General features: G+C 40.4%; 1 protein-coding gene across 1 annotated transcript in view; it reads left to right on the top strand.

The window, feature by feature from the left end:
• LOC306843568 (1-phosphatidylinositol 4,5-bisphosphate phosphodiesterase beta-1-like) overlaps positions 1–21,853 on the top strand; it is a 130,483-nt gene that overhangs the window by 24,717 nt on the left and 83,913 nt on the right. The window contains exon 3 of the mRNA XM_079375096.1: positions 21,052–21,120. Within this exon, the coding sequence (XP_079231222.1) occupies positions 21,052–21,120 (69 nt within the window). The remainder of the gene's footprint in view (positions 1–21,051; positions 21,121–21,853) is intronic.

The raw sequence follows: 21,853 nt of genomic DNA, 5'->3' as shown, positions 1-21,853 counted from the left end.
GGTAGATAAAAAAGAGAGAGAGAGTACGGTAAAACAGAAAAAAGGCTTATAATAGAATATAATATAATAGTATCTCTGCAATCAAGTCCACGATATCACTGGAAATTAAGTCGGTGACAGAATGGAGAAAAAAAAACATTGGGAAAAACCAGGCTCAGTCGGGGGCCAGTGATCCTCTGGCCAAATGAACCAGGAGTTTGTTGCATTGCATTTGTACCTGAACTAATGTTAACAAAGATTAATAAAACACTGCAATAAATGTATTGCTCATTGTTAATGTTAGTTAATGCCTTAACTATAATGTTAACTAAAATAAGTTTGTAAAAGTTTACCCTCTTTAACTTGTTGGATGTGTCATGTTGGATAAATATTGAGATGCAGTTTTCACTGCTTTAGGTTTCACAGAACTTTGGATAGTTTCCACATACTCATCTAGATCAACTCTGAATAAAGAAAACAGAGGTTTAGAGACAGATTTTTGTTTCTGTATGTGAAATTTAGCTAGCAGGAAACACAAAATAATTAAGTTATATTTTCCTATATTCTCTTTTGAATAGTCAAACAATCCAAAGAAATCATCTTTACTTTAAATGAGATTGGATGAACTGTTTCAGACACTTTAGTCTGATTTGGTCAACTGGTTCATATATCGTTAGGTATTCATTTTGTGTTCCCCGACACACTTTTCTTTTTTACTCTCAAAGTGACGGTAGCCACTGACTTGCATTTTATGAATCAGCAAGGAGCACGGTTTAAGCTAAAAATCTTCTTTACTGTTCTGCTGAAGAGAAAAGTCACCTACATCTTGGATGGCCTAAGGGTGAGTAAATTAACAGCAAAATTACACTTTTAGATCAGGGGTGCCCAATATTGTTCCTGGAGATCCACGTACCTGCAGACTTCAGTTCCAGCCCGGCTCCAACACAGCTGTCTGTAATTACCAAGTGCTCCTGAAGAGATTAATTAGCTGCTTCAGGTGTGTTTGATCAGGGCTGGAGCAGGACCGTATATCTCCAGGAACCGGATTGGGCAGCCCCGCTGTCAGGTGAGCTGTGCCTTTAAAGGGATGGTTTAACCAAAGCACACATTACATTGGCCTCTGAGAGCATTTGGTCAAAAATTAAGCTCAGAGATGTCAGGAAGGACTGAACATGTCTGATGGGTGTCTGTGTCGACTCTCGCGGATGAATAGCTGCGTCAGAGCTCTCAACTTCACTTGGCATTAACAGTTTCACCACCACAAAAGATTATTAGCTTATTTTTGCATTTGTATCTTAAATGGACCATTTTTCTGTAAACTTTCATTATTACCGTTACATGAGAAATAGCAGAAGAGATATATGTGTAATTTATTAGATAGAAGTGTGATAAAATGACTTGGTCAGTGATGTTTATTGTCCATCAACAGTCATAGTTCTCACTGAAATGATGCTGCTATTGCCAGAATCACATTATAATACTTATTTTAGTCTACAGCAGGACTGCCTTACTCACATGGAAATGTGCAGCATTCGCTCCTATAGTGATCATTGTCCTGCTGCTGTAAAGACGGAATGAATTTTTCCCCAGTAATTCCAACATTTCTCAACTCGACACACAGGTAGATTTGAGCCCTGCATTCTGTGGACATTTTTAGAAAATACTTTTAAAGTGTAACACATCGTTACACAGGGTCCTTTGATCTCTGGATGTGTTATAATATTTTTAAAAGGTCAGTCTAAATCTGGCTTTCCATTCTTCAAAGGTCTTTTAATGCCCAGGTACCAGAATCCAATTTCTCTTCACCGTCACACTGTTCTCTGGTTTGTATTAAAGTTAATCCAAGATCTGAACACCAGCCTCCAGTCTGCTGCGGAGAGATGCTTTATTCACACAGTCTTAATTAATCCTCACTTCAGAATCTGATAACATGGTTTTTGATGAATAGATTTGGTAGAAAAAGCACTTTTGATTTTTCATTTACGTGACTTTGATTTAACTCATTGGAGATTACTTTGTGACCCTGTTTGAGGTTTCGCATGGATAAGGTGATGTTTTTCACACTTTACAATAACTAGTGTTTCGGTGACGACTCAGTCTGAACCCTGAAGCTTGAGGTGCTTTAGCTGATCTGTGATGGTTGAGGGACTGGAGGAGAGTTTTTGGTTGTTCCTTCCTTTTCCCTTGATCCTCTTCTTTTGCTCCATTTCTGCTTTCTCTTTTAAGTGTGTCAGAGATGTAGGTCACACGTCTTTTTTCTCGTGAGCAGTCAATTCAATTTGGAGAATGATAAGAGGGTATCAAATTTAAACGGCAAGCAGGTGCTTTGGGGCCGGCACTGACACAGGGGCCTGTCATACCTAAAATACTGGCCCCTTGCGTCATTGTTCCTCGAGAGAGAAAGGAAAGAACAAGAAACTGATAACAACAGCTATTACATCCAGCTTTAAAATAGAAACAAATAGAACGATCAGTGGCATGTCACAGGAATGGTTTAAGCATCTGCAGAAATAACATCTTCAGAGCACAAGGTTTGGCTTCTGTGTCTTTGTCTCTAAATCCAGAAAAAAACATCCTCAGCTTCTCCAAGATACTTCAAACAACCTATCTGCGTGAAAATTACAGTACTGTTTAAGACTTTTGAAAAACTGCTGTAAAATGAGGATTTTCAATTTTTAATTAATCAATTGACTTATGTTAATTAAATGAACTTGGTGTGGCCATCTTTTCCTTTAAGATCTCCTTTGTAACACTTCACACAACTTTAAGGAAGTTTGCAGGTAGTTTGTTTCAAGCGTATATTTATGTATATATAGAGAGAGAAAGAGAGATTATAAACCCTCCTAAATGTATACAAATGTTAGAGATAAAAGATCTTATTCTTTTATTTATTATCAAAACATCATCCTGTTAATTCTTCATATTGTGTGTAATAGTTGTGTATGAGACCCTTGTTCTAGTGAAAGCTGGATCTCCTCATCACTGTTGAGAAGAGCTCAAACGTGCAGAAAAACTAAGAATGTGCAGGAGCTGAAAGATTTTTCTGAAGGACATAAGGAACAACTATCACAGAAATCAATGTAAATTGAATCTTTATTCTTTTAACAAAGGGTGCACTGATAGAGTCTCTGCGTCTGTCTCTCTGTATTGTGGACATGTACTGAGAGAACATGATATTGTGATTCACAGGGTTATTTTGAAGCTGAATTGTGGCTAACAGGCGTATAGGACTAATTTAGATCCTGAGGCACAGTTGTTTCTCCCCCGTACTTACCAAAGTGTGTGTGTGAACACTTGGATGAGCCCCGGGGACATATACCCAGTGAAGACCTCGACTAAAATACAATAAAAATAAAAATAAAACAAAATAACTAAAAATATAATAAAATACCTAACTACATAAAACCATTATTGTTAGAAATTGCAACAATATAAAAATAGAAATATAATACATTTATACATTTAAAATTGTAATTAAATCAATAAATAAACAATAATACCGACTGAGTCTGGTTTCTCCCAAGGGTTTTTTCTCCATTCTGTCACAGAGGGAGTTCTGGTTCCTTGCCGCTGTCGCCTCTGGCTTGCTCAGTTGGGGACACTTAATTTCTAGTGATTATCGTCAATTTGATTTCACAGATACTATTAAGCTAAACTGAGATAGACAATGACATCTCTGAATTCAATAATGAAATGCCTTTAACTGCAAATTGAGTGTTTAATCTTATTAATATACATTACTGACACACTGAAAGCTTAGCATCGCAGACAGCACAGGATAGTGTTGCGCTGGGGTAACGAGAACAGTGTTTTAAATAGATGGAGACTGACCTTGATATGACAGGTAATGATGCTGATGACGTTCGTGTTGCTTCGACAGCATGTCTGCTGCTGACTGTACAAGTTCTGTTGTTCTTTCCTCTTCCTGACGGTGAAGCATTGTTCTGGTCATCTCAGGTGTATATACAGATTTGGTGGACTTTATTCAGACATCTGTTTGGGTATTGCTCATGTGCCGGTGACTATCCCTCTATAGGTGCCATCCCAGATTTTAGATTTAATTGCCCCCAAATATCACATTAAGATCCGGGTGTTTTTTGTCAGAATATATTACAATGCAGTCAGAGCTTTATGTGGATAGTAAGAAATATGACTACACTCATATGCTGTGATTTGGTTTTCGATGCAAATATAAAAGCTCCAGGCCTTCGCAATAACTCACTGTCACCCTAAAGAAGACCCATCTACAGATCTGTCCCATCATGCAATGAAAAGCTTTCTGGCTTAAGCCATTAAAAGTCCTCTTCCCCAGATACAATCAGCTTTCTTTTGATTCATTGGAGTTTAAAGCAGAGGGTCTCCCTCAATCAATTTAGGGTTGGCTGTTTGCAGTGGGAGGTGTTTCCAGTCAAAGGTTAGCATTTCCAGCCTCAGCATAAAGGTTCTGCTTTGAAGTGTGTTTAAAAATACCCAGTGCTGTGTGAAGTAGCCAGTCGTACCGCCCCTGTGTGTGTGTGTGTGAACAATCACCTCTCTCATTGCAGGAGATACACAGCGGGGCCACATGAGTTCAAATACATTTAACTCTACAGCTTTCCATTATGTATTCATAAGAATGGAAATGTGGCTACAGTCTCCTCTAAAAACAATGCACGGGCAGTTTAGTTTTGTTGGTAGATGTTGCACAACCATATGCAAACTTTACCGCTCCCTCCACCATTTCCCCTGTCCTTTATTGATTAAGTAATACACAAAATCAGATAATTTTCAATGCCACCAACTGCTGCTCTCATACTGTACATCTCGATGTTTTGCTCTGTGAAGACAGAATGCACCATTAACATCGATCATTACATCACAAACCCTCTTATTACTCACAGAAACTGTTGTTTTCATTTCCTTCTCAGCAGGTCTATAAAACTACACCATTACGCTCATGAGAAGCTAGGAAATATATTTGCATGCAGGCACATGTGGTTTTGTGTAATGTGTAGCCAGATTTTTGTTTTTTACTCTCAGCATAGTCACAATATGTTTAGGTGACATTTGGGTAAATTGATATAACAGAAGGAAATATATGGTTCTTCTCAAGGGTATCACATTAATTCAGCGTGTCTCAAAGAAAACACTTCATGACTATCTGTTAAAGAACCCACCGAACGCTGTCAAATCCCTCTGTTGTCTCATGAACTTTGGACTTTGTTTCCTGGTGGACTGATATAAAGCTGTGCATTCAAACTACGGGAGATTCCCTACAGCAGCGATCCGACTGGAACGGACACTTCAGCAGCTCTGGTCATTCTCGTGTATAGATCAGGCACATTGGTGCCGTCACATGCAGATATAAACGCATTTGTGAGCATTTATTGTCCGATCTGTGGTTTGAAAATAATTTGAGCAAAAGCCAGAATATCATTTGTGTCTCACACTATTTTTTATATTTTGACACCACACCGTCTCTGCCTAGTCCAGGTCAGAAGTGTCACTGTGGCCATTTATACACACTGATTCTTGGAAATCAAAAATGCCATTCCGATGATCTCAGAAAAGTTTTGCCATTTTAGTTAGCGATATGAATCAGACTGTCATCCGTCTGATGTCTAGCTTCATCGTTTTGTGCTCTGGATGCAGAAACAGTGACGGGTAAACAAATTATAAGCGGTGTGCATGAACTTCAGTCATTAGCTCCTCCAAAATGATGATGTTGATCAGAAATCAACTATTTTCCACAGCATATAAGTGTCAGTGTTCATCAGTATCCATTTCATCTTTTGTGAACAGATGACAATGTAGGGGACAGGACTGGCCTCGTGTTATTGTGTCCTGTAGAGCGTCACTCACACCTTTGCGCATGGCTCTTTTATGAAACCGAGACTTTATTTAAACGTTTGTCTCACTGTTTTAAACACTTCTCAGAGACGCAAACAAAAGGTTCTGAACTTGGTGCACTTTCTCTTTTAGAGGCCAGTTTTGTAAGCTGTGGAGTAGTTGTAGTTGTCATCGTATCATATGCCGATACAGTGTCTAATAGTGTGTGTGGCCTGGTCAATCCAGTGACCTCTGTAAGAGAAGCTACTGAAACTTTGTTGTGGTTTAGTACAGTGGACTGCAAGAGACGTCATGTTCATGTTTGGTATTTTCTTCTGGATTCAAACATGCATGATCTCATTGATAATACTATTGGTACAGTTGGGCAAAAAAGTATTTATACAGCCACCAATTGTGCAAGTTCTCCCACTTAAAAAGATGAGAGAGGCCTCTAATTTTCATCATAGCTTCAACTATGAGAGACAGAATGGGGGGAAAGAATCCAGGAAATCACATTGTCTGATTTTTAAAGAATTTGTTTGCAAATTATGGTGGAAAATAAGTATTTTGTCAATAACAAAAGTTCATCTCAATACTTTGTTATATACCCTTTGTTGGCAATGACAGAGGTCAAGTCTTCACAAGGTTTTCACACACTGTTGCTGGTATTTTGGCCCATTCCTCCATGCAGATCTCCTCTAGAGCAGTGATGTTTTGGGGCTGTCGCTGGGCAACACGGACTTTCAACTCCCTCCAAAGATTTTCTATGGGGTTGAGATCTGCAGTGAGTGAGCGAGTGAAGTGACATACGGCCAAGTATGGTGACCCATACTCGGAATTCGTGCTCTGCATTTAACCCATCCAACATGCACACACACAGCAGTGTACACACACACACACACCGTGAACACACACCCGGAGCAGTGGGCAGCCATTTATGCTGCGGCGACCGGGGAGAAGTTGGGGGTTCGGTGCCTTGCTCAAGGGCAGCTCAGTCGTGGTATTGAGGGTGGAGAGAGAGCTGGACATTCACTCCCCCCACCTACAATCCCTGCCGGCCCGAGACTCGAACCCGCAAGCTTTGGATTACGAGTCCGACTCTCTAACCATTAGGCCAGACTGGCTAGGCCACTCCAGGACCTTGAAATGCTTCTTACGAAGACACTCCTTCATTGCCCGGGTGGTGTGTTTGGGATCATTGTCATGCTGAAAGACCCAGCCACGTTTCATCTTCAATGCCCTTGCTGATGGAAGGAGGTTTTCACTCAAAATCTCACGATACATGGCCCCATTCATTCTTTCCTTTACACGGATCAGTCGTCCTGGTCCTTTTGCAGAAAAACAGCCCCAAAGCATGATGTTTCCACCCCCATGCTTCACAGTAGGTATGGTGTTCTTTGGATGCAACTCAGCATTCTTTCTCCTCCAAACACGACAAGTTGAGTTTTTACCAAAAAGTTCTATTTTGGTTTCATCTGACCATATGACATTCTCCCAATCCTCTTCTGGATCATCCAAATGCTCTCTAGCAAACTTCAGACGGGCCCGGACATGTTACTGATGGTAGCCTTTGTTACTTTGGTCCCAGCTCTCTGCAGGTCATTCACTAGGTCCCCCCGTGTGGTTCTGGGATTTTTGCTCACCGTTCTTGTGATCATTTTGACCCCACGGGGTGAGATCTTGCGTGGAGCCCCAGATCGAGGGAGATTATCAGTGGTCTTGTATGTCTTCCATTTTCTAATAATTGCTCCCACAGTTGATTTCTTCACACCAAGCTGCTTGCCTATTGCAGATTCAGTCTTCCCAGCCTGGTGTCCTTCAACAGCTCTTTGGTCTTGGCCATAGTGGAGTTTGGAGTGCGACTGTTTGAGGTTGTGGACAGGTGTCTTTTATACTGATAACGAGTTCAAACAGGTGTCATTAATACAGGTAACGAGTGGAGGACAGAGGAGCCTCTTAAAGAAGAAGTTACAGGTCTGTGAGAGCCAGAAATCTTGCTTGTTTGTAGGTGACCAAATACTTATTTTACAGAGGAATTTATCAATTAATTCATAAAAAATCCTACAATGTGATTTCCTGGATTCTTTCCCCCCATTCGGTCTCTCATAGTTGAAGTGTACCTATGATGAAAATTACAGGCCTCTCTCATCTTTTTAAGTGGGAGAACTTGCACAATTGGTGGCTGACTAAATACTTTTTTTCAATAAGTTTATTTGTATATCGCTTTTTACGATACAATTCGTTGCAAAGCAGCTCTACAGGAATTTAAGTTTCCACAATATATTTATATATTGCAGAACCTAAATATGTTTGACTTATGGCAAAATTTGGTAATTCTGTATGTTGTCCGAGCATTGGCATCCTCCGAAGTCCTCTGAGGGGTTGGCATCATCTTTCTCAGGTGTTCGGTCATCTCAGATCATTTAAGGGTTGGATCCAGACTGAAGGTTGTCATTCCTAGTGTTTCTCTGTTTTCCTAGGCAGAAACAGAGAAACAAATAGAGACATAATTAGCGTAGCTGCTGTTCCATCTAAGCAAAAATGATTTGTTCAACCCAAGCTAAAAAATAATAATAAACGTACATTTGATCAGATATAACTGCAGTACAAGATTATAAGATGCATTATGTGAATGCTTGGCTAAAGAGATGTGTCTTTAATCTAGATTTAAACAGAGAGAGTGTGTCTGAACCCCAAACGTTATCAGGAAGGCTATTCCAGAGTTTGGGAGCCAAATGTGAAAAAGCTCTACCTCCTTTAGTGGACTTTGCTATCCTAGGTACTACCAAAAGTCCAGAGTTTTGCGACCTTAGGGAGTGGGTTGGATTGTAGCGTGGTAGAAGACAAGTTAGGTACGCAGGAGCTAAACCATTTAGGGCCTTATAGGCAAGTAATAATATTTTGTAAATGATACGGAACTGAATAGGTAGCCAGTGCAGAGACTGTAAAATTGGGGTAATATGATCATATTTTCTTGACCCAATAAGTAAATTCTCTCTCTTATCTGAATTTAATAGGAGGAAATTATTGGTCATCCAATCTTTTACATTTTTTACACAATCTATTATCTTAGATAGTTTAGAAGTTTCATCTGGTCTTGTTGAGATATATAGTTGAGTATCATCAGCATAACAATGAAAACTAATCCCGTATTTTCTAATAATATTACCAAGAGGCAACATGTATATTGAAAATAGCAGAAGACCTAGGACAGATCCTTGTGGTACTCCATACTTTACTGGTGATAATTGTGATGACTCTCCTTTTAAATGAACAAAGTGGTAGCGATCGGACAGGTAGGATCTAAACCATCTTAAAACCTGCCCTTGAATACCAGTATAGTTTTGTAATCGATCTATGAGTATGTCATGGTCTATAGTGTCGAACGCAGCACTAAGATCAAGTAATACTAGCAATGAGATGCAGCCTTGGTCTGAAGCAAGAAGCAAGTCATTTGTAATTTTAACAAGTGCAGTTTCTGTACTATGGTGAGGCCTGAAACCTGACTGAAATTCTTCATACAGATCATTTTTTTGCAAGAAGGAGCACAATTGAGCAGACACAACTTTTTCAAAACTTTTAGACATAAACGGAAGATTTTAAATGGGTCTGTAATTTGCCAGTTCATTATAATCTAGTTGTGGTTTCTTAATAAGAGGCTTAATAACCGCCAGCTTGAATGGTTTTGGGACGTGACCTAAAGATAATGATGAGTTAATAATATTGAGAAGCGGTTCTTCTGCTACAGGTAACAACTCTTTCAGTAGTTTAGTGGGTACAGGATCTAATAAACACGTTGTTGGTTTAGATGCACTGATAAGTTTATTTACCTCTTCCTTTCCTATAGTTGTAAAGCACTGCAGTTTTTCTTTGGGTGCGATGAATGAAGCTGAAATACTAGACGCAGTAGAATCTACATTTGATATTGTATTTCTGATGTTATCTATTTTATCAGTAAAGAAGTTCATAAAGTCATTACTATTAAACTGTGAGGGAATATTTAGATCGGGCGGTGTATGTTTATTTGTTAATCTAGCCACTGTGCTAAATAAGAACCTTGGATTGTTTTGGTTATTATCTATGAGTTTGCGGATATGCTCTGACCTGGCAGCTTTTAGAGCCTGTCTATAGCTGGACATACTGTTTTTCCACGCAATTCTAAACACTTCTAAGTTAGTTTTTCTCCATTTGTGCTCAAGATTACGAGTTTCTTTCTTGAGAGAATGGGTATAACTGTTGTACCATGGTGCAGTATGTTTTTCTTTAACCTTTTTCAATTTGAGGGGTGCAACAGCTTCTAATGTATTAGAGAAATAGTGCCCATGTTCCTAGTCATTTCGTCTAGTTCATGTGTATTTATGGGTACACAGAGCAGTTGAGATAAATCAGGCAGGTTATTTGTGAATCTGTCTTTGGTGGCTGGAACAATAGTTCTGCCCGGACGATAACCTGGAGCCATATATTTAATATCAGTAATACGCAGCATGCACGATACAAGGAAATGATCAGTAACATCATCACTTTGAGGTACGATATCTATATCGGTAAGATCAATTCCATGCGATATAATTAAATCTAGCGTATGATTAAAACGATGAGTGGGCCCGGTGACATTTTGCTTGACTCCAAAAGAGTTTATTAGGTCAGTAAACGCAAGTCCTAACGCATCATTTGTATTATCAACGTGAATGTTAAAATATCCGACAATTAGCGCTTTATCAACATTAACTAATAGATCTGAGAGGAAATCTGCAAATTCTTTTAGGAAATCTGTATATGGCCCTGGCGGTCTATACACAGTAGCCAGAGCAAGAGATAAGAGAAATTTATTTTGCATATCCAACAGTGTAACATTAAGCAGAAGTATTTCGAATGAGTTAAACCTCCTGTATCCTGTTTTCTGAGTAACATTGAGAATATCACTATATATTGTTGCCACACCGCCGCCACGACCAGTCTGACGGGGCTCATGTTTATAACAGTAGCTTGGTGGAGTAGACTCATTTAGACCAAAATATTCATTTGGTTTCAGTCAGGCAGAGTACATCAAAATTATTATCTGTGATAATTTCATTTACAATAACTGCTTTGGGTGCGAGTGATCTAATATTTAGGAGCCCAAGCTTTAAAAATTGTTTTTGTTCATTTATTTAGCGTTTTTCTGGTTTAATCACGATCAGATTTTTTCTAGATCCTGCATTACATTTATATTTTGACCTCGCTATTCGAGGAACAGACACAGTCTGTATAGATTGGACAACGCAAGTACTTCTATCTTTTAAGTGGGTAGAACAAAAGTCATCATAGCAGTTATTTGAGAGTTGGCTTACTAGTCAGATGGAGCGTAGCGTCCTGGAGATGTTGTCCGACAGGAGTTCCGCTCCGACTCTGCTGGAGTGCAGGCCATCAGCACGGAAAAGCCTAGGACGCTCCCAGAAAAGATTCCAATTATTAACAAAGAGCGGTTTCTGTTCTTTACACCATGACAATAACCATTCGTTTAAAGCAAACAGTCTACTGAACCTTTCGCTTCCTCGTCAATACGTGGGAAGCGGTCCTGACACGATGATCGTCGTTGCGGGCGATGTGCTGTGTACCGTCTCGATCAGGCTCCTGAAGTCCCTCTTCAGTGTCTCCGTCTCCCGCAGCTTGGTGTCATTAACCCCTGCGTGCAGCACGACAGCACCGATGCTCTTATCGCCCTTCAGGATCGCGGGTATCTGCGCAGAAACATCGAGAACACGAGCACCGGGGGAAACAGTGAGTGTACACTTTACCTTCAGCTAACGTAGCACGGACGTGACGGACGATGGAGTCTCCGACAATCACAGCATCGCGTTCCGTCTCGCGGAGGGGAGCGAAGCGGTTCCGGGTGGAGATATCGAAGACCAGGAGGCGGCGAGGTCGTCGCCCGGGGCTTGGCTCGCGTCTACCGCTGATGGCACACCCAGGGTCCGTGGCGTCCCGGCGCCGGAGTGAAGGACATCTGGGAAGATTGCGTCCTGGGTGCACAGGGTCTGTGCAGAGAAACACACGGAGTAGAGGTGGTGGGAGTGTTAGCAGCGTGCTGTATACTTACCCCGGACTTGTGAGCGTCAGTCCGGGATGTTTCCAGCGCGGCTCTCCGCTCTCTCAGCTGAGCCTGCTTCTCCACCAGGTCGCGGATCTGCTTCTCCACGGCTTCCAGCTCCAGCTGCACCGAATGCAGCTCGAACGTGTCCTCACCTGCACTCAAAGGTAGACACAAATCCACCATTTAAGCAAGTAAGAGTGAAACAATGGTAATGTGTGTGAATAGAGTATTAGCAATCTAAGCGAGATTAGCGGCAGCCACGCTACCGATGCTAACGGGCTATAAGCTAATAGCAGACTCGAGAAATCATAATAAAACTAGTGATAACAAGGCGCTCTGATTGGTTTTGTTTTAGAATGCTATAGGGGATATATTCACACGTTATAGAAGATAGAAGATTCAAGAAGACAACAGAAACTAAAATTTTTAAGATAGAAAATAGACGATAAAGAATCAACTTGACGGAGCTCAAACTCAAAACACGCAGTCACAAATCAGCGCATGCCTGATAAAGTAAAGGCATTTGAAGAAATTATATATTCTGTCAACATTTGCTGTGTCTGAAGTCAGTGTTCAGAGGTGCGTGAAGACTATTCAAAAACATTAATTTTGTCTTCCACAGTAGAAACAAACAGGTTTGTGATGAATTCTCATTCTTGGTAAACAAAGTTAAGAAATATCGCTGGATATGCACAAATGCACGTTCGTACATTCAGGATTCAAATTCGATCAATCCACAATTAAATTTCAAATGACTCGCAACATGTTATAATAGCCGGTGATGTTTCTCTTGAGGCGTCTTTTCCCAGCAGTCTCTCCTGCTGATATTTAAGCTGTGGTTATAGTGGGAGCGTGACTCTGGTTAAATGCTGCTTTCATTCTGATGTACACTTAAGGTTATTGCACCAAAAAGAATGTTTTCTGCCCCTCTTTGTCCCGAACTCTGTAATGATTGGCTAACAACCTTCCTCTGACCCATACGCTGTCACTGTTGTCACTTAAGACACACAACGTCACAATCTTTTATTTCAAGTCAAGTCAAGTCGAGCTTTATTGTCATTCTGCTACAAGTGTGGACATATAGTGGAACGAAATGTCGTGTCTCGCAGGACCACGGTGCTACATACTAGTTAAACATAAGATAACATACAACAATGCAAGTGTTATGAGCCTTAATCATTACATGTTTGTTTCCATTATGCCCTCTTGTGTTCTCTCTATTTTATGTTTGTGTTTCAGATGGGCGGTTCCCTGAGATAATTTGCTGGAGGCTGCGATTGGTTCTTGTTATCCAACATCTCTCTGGTATTGAGACTATTTCTGTTACAACTCTCTAGGGGTGAGCCGTAACAGAAAAAAGGAATAGTCTCAATACGAGAGAGATGTTGGATAACAAGAATTTTATTAACAAATAGGGGTTTAGCGTCAGGGGCAGACAAGGCCAAAATAACAAACAAAAATATATTTTCATAAACACCCTATACTTCCTAAACCATAAATAAAGAAAACAAAAATAAACTTACCTGACTCCCTTAGCCAAAAACAATGAGAAAAGAGGTTTCAAAATAAAATGGCGTCTAACCCCCTACCACCCTTAATTTACCAAAAACTTATTTACAAAATATTTACAAAAGATATATACAATTTAGCAGCAAACAAATCACAATCGGAATGCAATTTCGTAGTCAATCGGGCATGGGTCAAGTTAACAAGGAATATCATAAAATGGAAACAAAACAAATAAACTAAACTATCACCGAATTACAATCCCACTAACAATTTTAAGCACTCACACACTATCTCTCTGGTAAGACACCCAAAGACTTAAACGTATGACGACGGCCACGCACAAAGGCAAACTACAGAGTCACACACACGATGGCACAATAATGGCCTCAATTGAGTGTTTGGGGCAGTCCTTATATCTGGGTCAGGTGAGGAGGAGAACCAATCGCAGCCTCCAGCAAATTATCTCAGGGAACCACCCATCTGAAACACAAACATACACAGAGAGAACACAAGAGGGCATAATGGAAACAAACATGTAATGATTAAGGCTCATAACACCCCCATCCACAAAATAAAACAAATCAGCAATCACATTGTCGATAACCTTTTTATGACAGATCGCCAAGTTGTAACTATGGCAAATTAGTGACCAGCGCATAAGATGATGATTAGCATTAGACATTCATTGAAGAAATACAAGAGGGTTATGGTCAGTATAAACCGTAACAAGTTGTGAACTGGATCCAACATAGACCTCAAAGTGTTGAAGAGCAAGAATTAAGGCGAGAGCTTCTCTCGCTGTGGTACTGTAGTTAATCTGATGTTTATGGATTTTTTTTTAAAAGAAACTTATTGGGTGATTCAAGCCAGCAGTATCCGCTTGAAGTAGGACGGCACCCGCACTACCACTAGCGTCAACTTCTAAGAAGAATGGCTTTTCAAAACAGGGGGCAGCTAGCACAGGGGCACTACAAAGCAAAGATTTCAAGGCTTCAAAGGAGGACTGACATTCTGAAGACCACTTAAATGAGACTGCTTTACGTAATAGTCCAGTGAGAGGACTGGCAACATCTGAAAAATTCTTACAAAAACATCGGTAATAGCCAGTCATTCCAAAAAATCGACGGACCTCTTTCCTAGTTTTAGGAACTGGGAAATCAAGGATGGCTTGTATCTTGGAACTAAGAGGACGAACTTCACCATTCCCAACCTCCTTTCCCAAGTACGTGACCGTGGCACAACCAAATTCACACTTTGATAAATTCAAGGTTAGGTTGACATTTCTCAAGCATTTAAAGACATAATCCAATGTTTTGAGATGGTCTTCCCAAGTATCATCATAGCACACAACATCATCCAAATAAGCCTCACAATTTAGTGGCTCCATGAGTGGCACCTGCCAATATCCTTTTAGCAGATCTAGTTTAGTCATAAATTTAGCATTACCTACCCGATCAACACAATCTTCCATGCGAGGAAGAGGAAAAGAGTCAGCTTTAGTTAAAGCATTAACTTTACAGTAGTCCGTACAAAACCTGGAGGTCCCATCTGGCTTGGGGACAAGTAGACATGGCGAACACCAGGGACTGGCACTAGGAAGTGCTAAATTGTGCTTTAGCAAGTACTGGGTTTCTTGCTTCATTAGCGCTTCTTTAACTGGGTTAACACGATAGGCATTCTGTTTAACTGGGACATGTGAAGCAACATCTATATCATGTTTTATTACATGGGTAGTTGAAGGAAAGTCATTAAACAAAGTCGGGTACTTACTAACAAGATTGGAAATATCCGCCTGAGCAGATACAGGCAAATGTGACAACTTTTCTGACAAATTCAACAAAGTCTCAGAATTTGGCAAACGAGCTGACAAGAATGATGCACTATTCATTTTCAAACCATCACTTTCGGGTGAGTATTCTAACAGTGACATCGTAACTGGTACAACAGTAGCAACAGGCATAATTGAATCAGAATCAGAACGTGACATGTATGCTTTAAGCATATTAATGTGACAGACGCGTGACTTTCTTCTGCGGTCATGGGTATTAACTACATAGTCAGTGACTCCAAGCTTCTCCTTGATCTCGTAAGGACCCGTGAACTTAGCTTGGAGTGCTGAACCTGGTACTGGAAGTAAGATAAGAACTTTATCTCCCACCTGAAATGATCACGGTACAGCCTTCTGGTCATAGTAAGATTTCATTAGGCTTTGCACAGAACTGAGCGAATGTTTTGCTAACTTCCACACAGTATGCAAGCATTTGTGAAATGCACTGACATAATCCAAAACATTAGTAGTTGAAGGTGGAAGACTAGACGAAAGAATTTGCTCTTGTAAAATTTTCAATGGACCACGAATAGTGTGTCCAAAAACTAACTCAGAGGGACTAAATCCAAGCGATGCTTGAGTGGTATTACGTACTGCAAACAACAAGAGTGGGATGTGTTCATCCCACTCTTTTTCATGTTCAACGCAAAAGGTTCGGAGCATTGACTTTAGGGTTTGATGAAAACGTTCGATAGCGCCTTGCGATTGAGGGTGGTATGCACTGGATACCTGATGTTTGATGTTTAACGGTTTCATTACCTTCGCAAACAATCGGGACATAAAATTGGTGCCTTGGTCAGACTGAATGTATTTTGGCATTCCAAAAGCAGAGCAGAACTTTACAATTTCCTTGACAATTGCATGAGCTTTGAGGGAACGTAACGGTATTGCCTCAGGAAACCTAGTTGACACACATTAACGTTAATAGATAAGAATTTCCAGACTTCATTTTGGGCAACGGCCCTACACAGTCAATCAGAATTCATTCAAACGGTTCACCCAATACAGGTATGGGTTTCAACGGTGCTGGAGGAACCACCTGATTTGGGTTGCCCACTATTTGGCATGCATGGCAGGATTTACAAAATTTGGCTACATCTGACTTCATGGAAGGCCAAAAGAAATGCTTAATCAAGTGATCATAAGTTTTACGAATACCAACATGGCCAGAAAGCTCATGATCATGTGCAACACTCAGTACCTGCTTTCTGTAAGGTTTCGGGACAACAACTTGGAAAACAGTGCTCCAGTCATTCTTGGCGTGACGTGGAGACCACTTACGCATCAGTACATCATCCTCAAAGTAGTAGGCCACTGGATGCTCTGACAAATCAGTCAGTTCAACAGCGGCTGCAACACAGTGACTCAGAGTTTGATCAGCACGTTGTGCCTCAATTAACTTGGGTTTACCAATTGGTAAATCAACACCTGGAAGTGTACACACATCTACCTCAACTGTACCAACATCTTTCTTTGCATTAACAGAATTTTCAGCACACAAAAATAAATCAGACAGATCCACAGTATCCCTAAATTTGCGAGCTTGAGCTCGGGTCACAATGCATGTGCCAAATACATCAGAAAACTCCTGCAGAACATCACAGTTGTGCACGACAATGGTATCTATTACCTCAGGCAGACAAAAAACTATATCACCTGCCAGATCATTCCCAAGAATGAGCGACACACCTTTAACAGGTAACTGAGCTCGGACTGCCAGTTTAACATTCCCTGAAATAAACCCAGAGCGTAGAAACACTTGATGTAAAGGAACTCTAACTACTGTGAGATCAATGCCTTGCACCAGCACATTGGAACCACAGCTTGACTGTTCAGAGAATGGCAACACACTTTGTAGGATAAACGATTGGGCAGCGCCTGTATCACGTAGCATGCGAATATGCTTAATCTCAGACTCCGCTTCACTCAGCGATACTACACCGTCACAAATAAAGGGTTCAAAAGTAGACTCAACCACCGAATTCAGAGACACATTTTTCTGTCTTTCTGTCTGTTGATTGTCTTTCAATCAACACAACACTTTTCGAAGGGTTTGCTTTTCTATTACCTTTGCGTTTCAAGGTGGGACAATTTGCGATGAGGTGCCCAACCTCATGACAATAAAAGCATTCATGTTTCTCACTATTGTCTGCACTCGAAATGTTCTTAGGTACTACTGTGGCATCCTTAGAACTACGATCTCGATCATGGAAATTGCGCTTTGTGGGTGAAAACACTACTCTGTGCGTAAGTACAAACGCATCAGAAAAAACTGCAGCCTCAGAAAGAGAAGACACTTATGCTCGTTTAAGTAAACCACGATTTTCTCTGCTAAACAATTTTTAAACTCCTCCAACAGTATCAACTCTTTCAGCTGTTCAAACGTGTCTACCTTGTTTGCGGCGCACTACTTATCAAACAAATTTGCTTTGTCTCTCGCGTATTCAACAAACGTTTGACTAGGGGTTTTCACAAGACTGCAGAACTTTTGCCGGTACGCTTCAGGGACTAACTCATAAGCGCGCAAAATGGCATTCTTCATTGCATCATAAACCAAGCTCTGCTCAAGCGTTAATGCTGAGCAGACTTCTTGGGCTTTACCGACGAGTTTGCACTGCAACAACAGTGGCCAAACATTCTGCGGCCAATTTATCGTGACGGCGATTCGCTCAAACGCGGTGAAATAAGTGTCAACCTCGCTCTCTCGAAACAGCGGTACTAGTGCAATTTGACGGCTAATATCAAATTCAGGTTGACTTACTTGTGGGTTGCGACGAGGTGCAGGAATGGGACTTGGAGTGGAAGCATTGACGGGTGACGACACAGGCACGCTCAAACCAGGCGCATCAGCAGCTGAGGGGTGAACAGGTGATTTAGTTTTGAGCTCAAGCTCCAACTCTTTGAGTTTGATTGCTCGCTTAGTTTCAAGCTCAACTGTGCAAGCATACAGCAGCTGACTTTGATATTGTTGCCTGCTCAACTCCAACTCTAACTCTTTTAGTTTGATTGCCAACCGAGCATCGCTTGGAGAAGGGAGATCGACGGGATCTATGCTGACCATTTCCTCGGGTTTGGGATGCTCCGCCCCCTCACCCACAGAAACTGGCAACTTGTCTGCAACACCCGCTTCACTCACCTCCGGCAAAACTCCATGCTCCACCAAATGCTTATAGATCACATCCATGATTTCACGCTTCACTGCACCATGAGGAACTGTAATTTGATATAAATCCGCAACTGAAAACAGATCATCCTTGCAACAAATATCCAATTGTTCAGCTGTAGGCTGAATTGCGAACCTTTCCAATTCAAATTGAGGAGATACCGAATTCCCTCCCCCTTAAAGTGAAAACCACTAGCCAAACAAAGGCATACAAAGCAAATTTCATGAGTTTTTATATCACTAACACGCAACGAAGAAATTCCAATTGGTTTTGTGAAAAACTTTTTAAAGACGAGCCCCCAACTTCTGTTACGACTCTCTAGGGGTCAGCCGTAACAGGAAAAAAGAATAGTCTCAATACCAGAGAGATGTTGGATAACAAGAATTTATTAACAATTAAGGGTTTAGCATCAGGGGCAGACAAGGCCAAAATAACAAACAAAAATCTCTTTTCATAAACACTCTATACTTCCTAAACCAAAAATGAAGAAAACAAAAATACAGTTTCAACTTACCTGACTCCCTTAGCCAAAAACAATGAGAAAAGAGGTTTCAAAATAAAATGGCGTCTAACCCCCTACCACCCTTAACCTGTTAACGATCACCAGAGCGACGTCGCACTGAACGCTCTTTGTTTGCATGTGTCATTGTTTTCTAATAGAATAAATGAAACGGGACAAAGTTAATCTTGACAAACTATATATCATTCTGAAGGTCTAAGCCTCAAGCATCGACGACAGATTGCTGTTTTTCGATGGAAAGCTTATAAGGAATGTATTTGCTACATTTGTGTAAGCAGTACACATCAAAACAAGCAGAGTAAAAAATCAGTACGTACCTTTATCATTGTAATAACGAGCCACAAACGCTTCCACTGCTGAAATCCCAGTTTAGTTAGAGAGGTAAGGGTCCACAGAACAACATCCCAGCGAGCACTTTTAGTCCAGCGAAACAATAACGGTGTAATAAGGATGAATATTCCTTTGTTTACGTTTCATTTCTTCGGGAGTTACTGTTCGCGTCCGTTATGGAGTAAATTACGCTCAAAAACAGCGTCTTGGTAGTAAAAAAAACAACACAGTGCTGTAGCATACAGTTTTACAAACAGAATGAGATCATCCACGGAAAAAAAAGTTTCAGAAAAGCGGAATATAGATTATTTGAATTTGGCGCTCCCTCCTGCCGGCAGTGACCGAGGCTTAGACCATTCTGTGACGCAACTGTCATCTGAGGGGGGCGTAACTTAGCGATCTGCTTTATTCATAAAAAAATGGGGTTTTTTTTCTTCAACATTTTTTATATATGTGTGTGTGTGTATTGTGTGGGGAATGTGGCCGTATCTGCATGATTATCATCTGTATGGACGGACATCAGCGTGTTTATTACCGACTCTATGACGGCTATCATTGTGATTCAATGATCAGCTATTATTGATTATATGGCCCATCTGTATGATTATCATCTGAATGGAAGCACATCAGCGTGTGATTATTGACTCTATGACCATGTCTGCCAATATCACTTCATGTCTGGCAATCAGAATACTTCAGTATACATACTATATACAAAGCATTTCTTTTCTATTTTTTTTCCTTTTTTATTACTCAAATATTTTTTTTTGTATTTTTTAGTGCTCAAATAAATCTGTCTATTATTTTATCATTGAAAAAGGCAAATTTTATAATTTCAAGGCACGTAAGTGTCTATAACTTTTTATCTTTTTGAACATTATCAACTCTGGATGATGGATAGTAAAGCCAAGAGTGTCTTCTTTCCAAAGATACCTAATTTGTTTGTGTAGCCTCACTTTGTCACAAACTGTTATCATTTTAATTTAGGTAGGTTATTTTCATCTGTGAGGCCCCAAATGGGGGCGAAGGTTAACAGGTTAACTTACCAAAACTTATTTACAAAATATTTACAAAAGATATATACAATTTAGCAGCAAACAAATCACAATCGGAATGCAATTTCGTAGTCAATCGGGCATGGGTCAAGTTAACAAGGAATATCATAAAATGGAAACAAAACAAATAAACTAAACTATCAACGAATTACAATCCCACTAACAATCTTAAGCACTCACACACTATCTCTCTGGTAAGACACCCAAAGACTTAAACGTATGACGACGGCCACGCACAAAGGCAAACTACAGAGTCACACACACGATGGCACAATAATGGCCTCAATTGAGTGTTTGGGGCAGTCCTTATATCTGGGTCAGGTGAGGAGGAGAACCAATCGCAGCCTCCAGCAAATTATCTCAGGGGACCGCCTGAGAGGGCATAATGGAAACAAACATGTAATGATTAAGGCTCATAACACAAGTATAGGATAAAAAAAAGAGCATCTGACTATACATATTATACTATAAATACTATAACTACCATACCTAGTTGCCTAGACATACACAAACTGAGACTGTACAAGAACCTTACATATATACTGTACATGAAATTGTGCAAAAAGATAGAAATAAAAATAAAAATTGTATATATATTTTGTACATTAAATTGTTGTGCAGATTAAAAAGAGATTCACAAGAGCAAGAAGCAACCTGTTTCCCATCATATGTCATGATTGTATTTATTTCATTTTATTACATTATTGTCTTTTGTAATTGTTCTGTGGACGCAAGTCTAAACACGCTGTTCTCATAATACTCATGATTCTCATTTGTGATTGCAGGAGACCGACCTGTTAGACCTCTCGCTCATCAAGGATACGAGAAATGGGAGTTTTGCCAAGACGCCAAAGGTAATACAGCATTTACATGCATTTCTGCGTCGATCATTTGTTCTCGCAGTGCAGAGCTGAGCTTGTGTTTGTACGAACAAGATGAAACTGAACAGACGTTGTTGTCTGTTCATTCCTGCTGCAAATACTGTATGATTATAAATGTAGGGATGTCCCGAGAGGAGTATGCTGACAAAAAGCAAAGGATATTCCAGTAAGATTTCATGTTGGAGATCATGTTTGTGAGAAGCTTTAGGATGATTGCACTTTGAAAGTGGAAAGAGCCGATGGTTTCCGGTTCCCAGAGTTCATTAGTGCTGATGTGAGAATAGCGTCACTGTAGAGCGCAGCGGTCTGAGACATCTTGAGATGTGCCGCTCATGTTGAAGAGCATCACGAGAGCTGCTGAGGACTGATGAGATTATCCTGTTTACAGAGCAGTGGTGGCGTAGGCCACTTCAACAGTCACTGCTCAGAATACGGAAAACCGCTGTTTCCCACGTCATGATAGTGGCCTTAAAGCAGGGTCAAAGATTGATGGCTGGAGAGAGAGCTGTGTGTGTGCTTCACATCGTCTGAATGAAAGCATTTAGTCACACAGCATCTATAAACACTCATGAACACCATTTATAAAGATCAATGAGCTTTAGATACTTCGATTCATAACACTCACAGAGGATTCAGCTCCAGATCAATAGAATGATGAGCGTTTGAACAAGGGTTAAATGCTCCAGCTCTCTTCCAAGCGTCACAT

The sequence above is a fragment of the Barbus barbus genome (assembly GCF_936440315.1).
Source record: "Barbus barbus genome assembly, chromosome: 24".
Classification (NCBI taxonomy): domain Eukaryota; kingdom Metazoa; phylum Chordata; class Actinopteri; order Cypriniformes; family Cyprinidae; genus Barbus; species Barbus barbus.
Note: the sequence above shows the minus strand (reverse complement) of the source record. Positions and strands in the feature narration are given on the sequence as shown.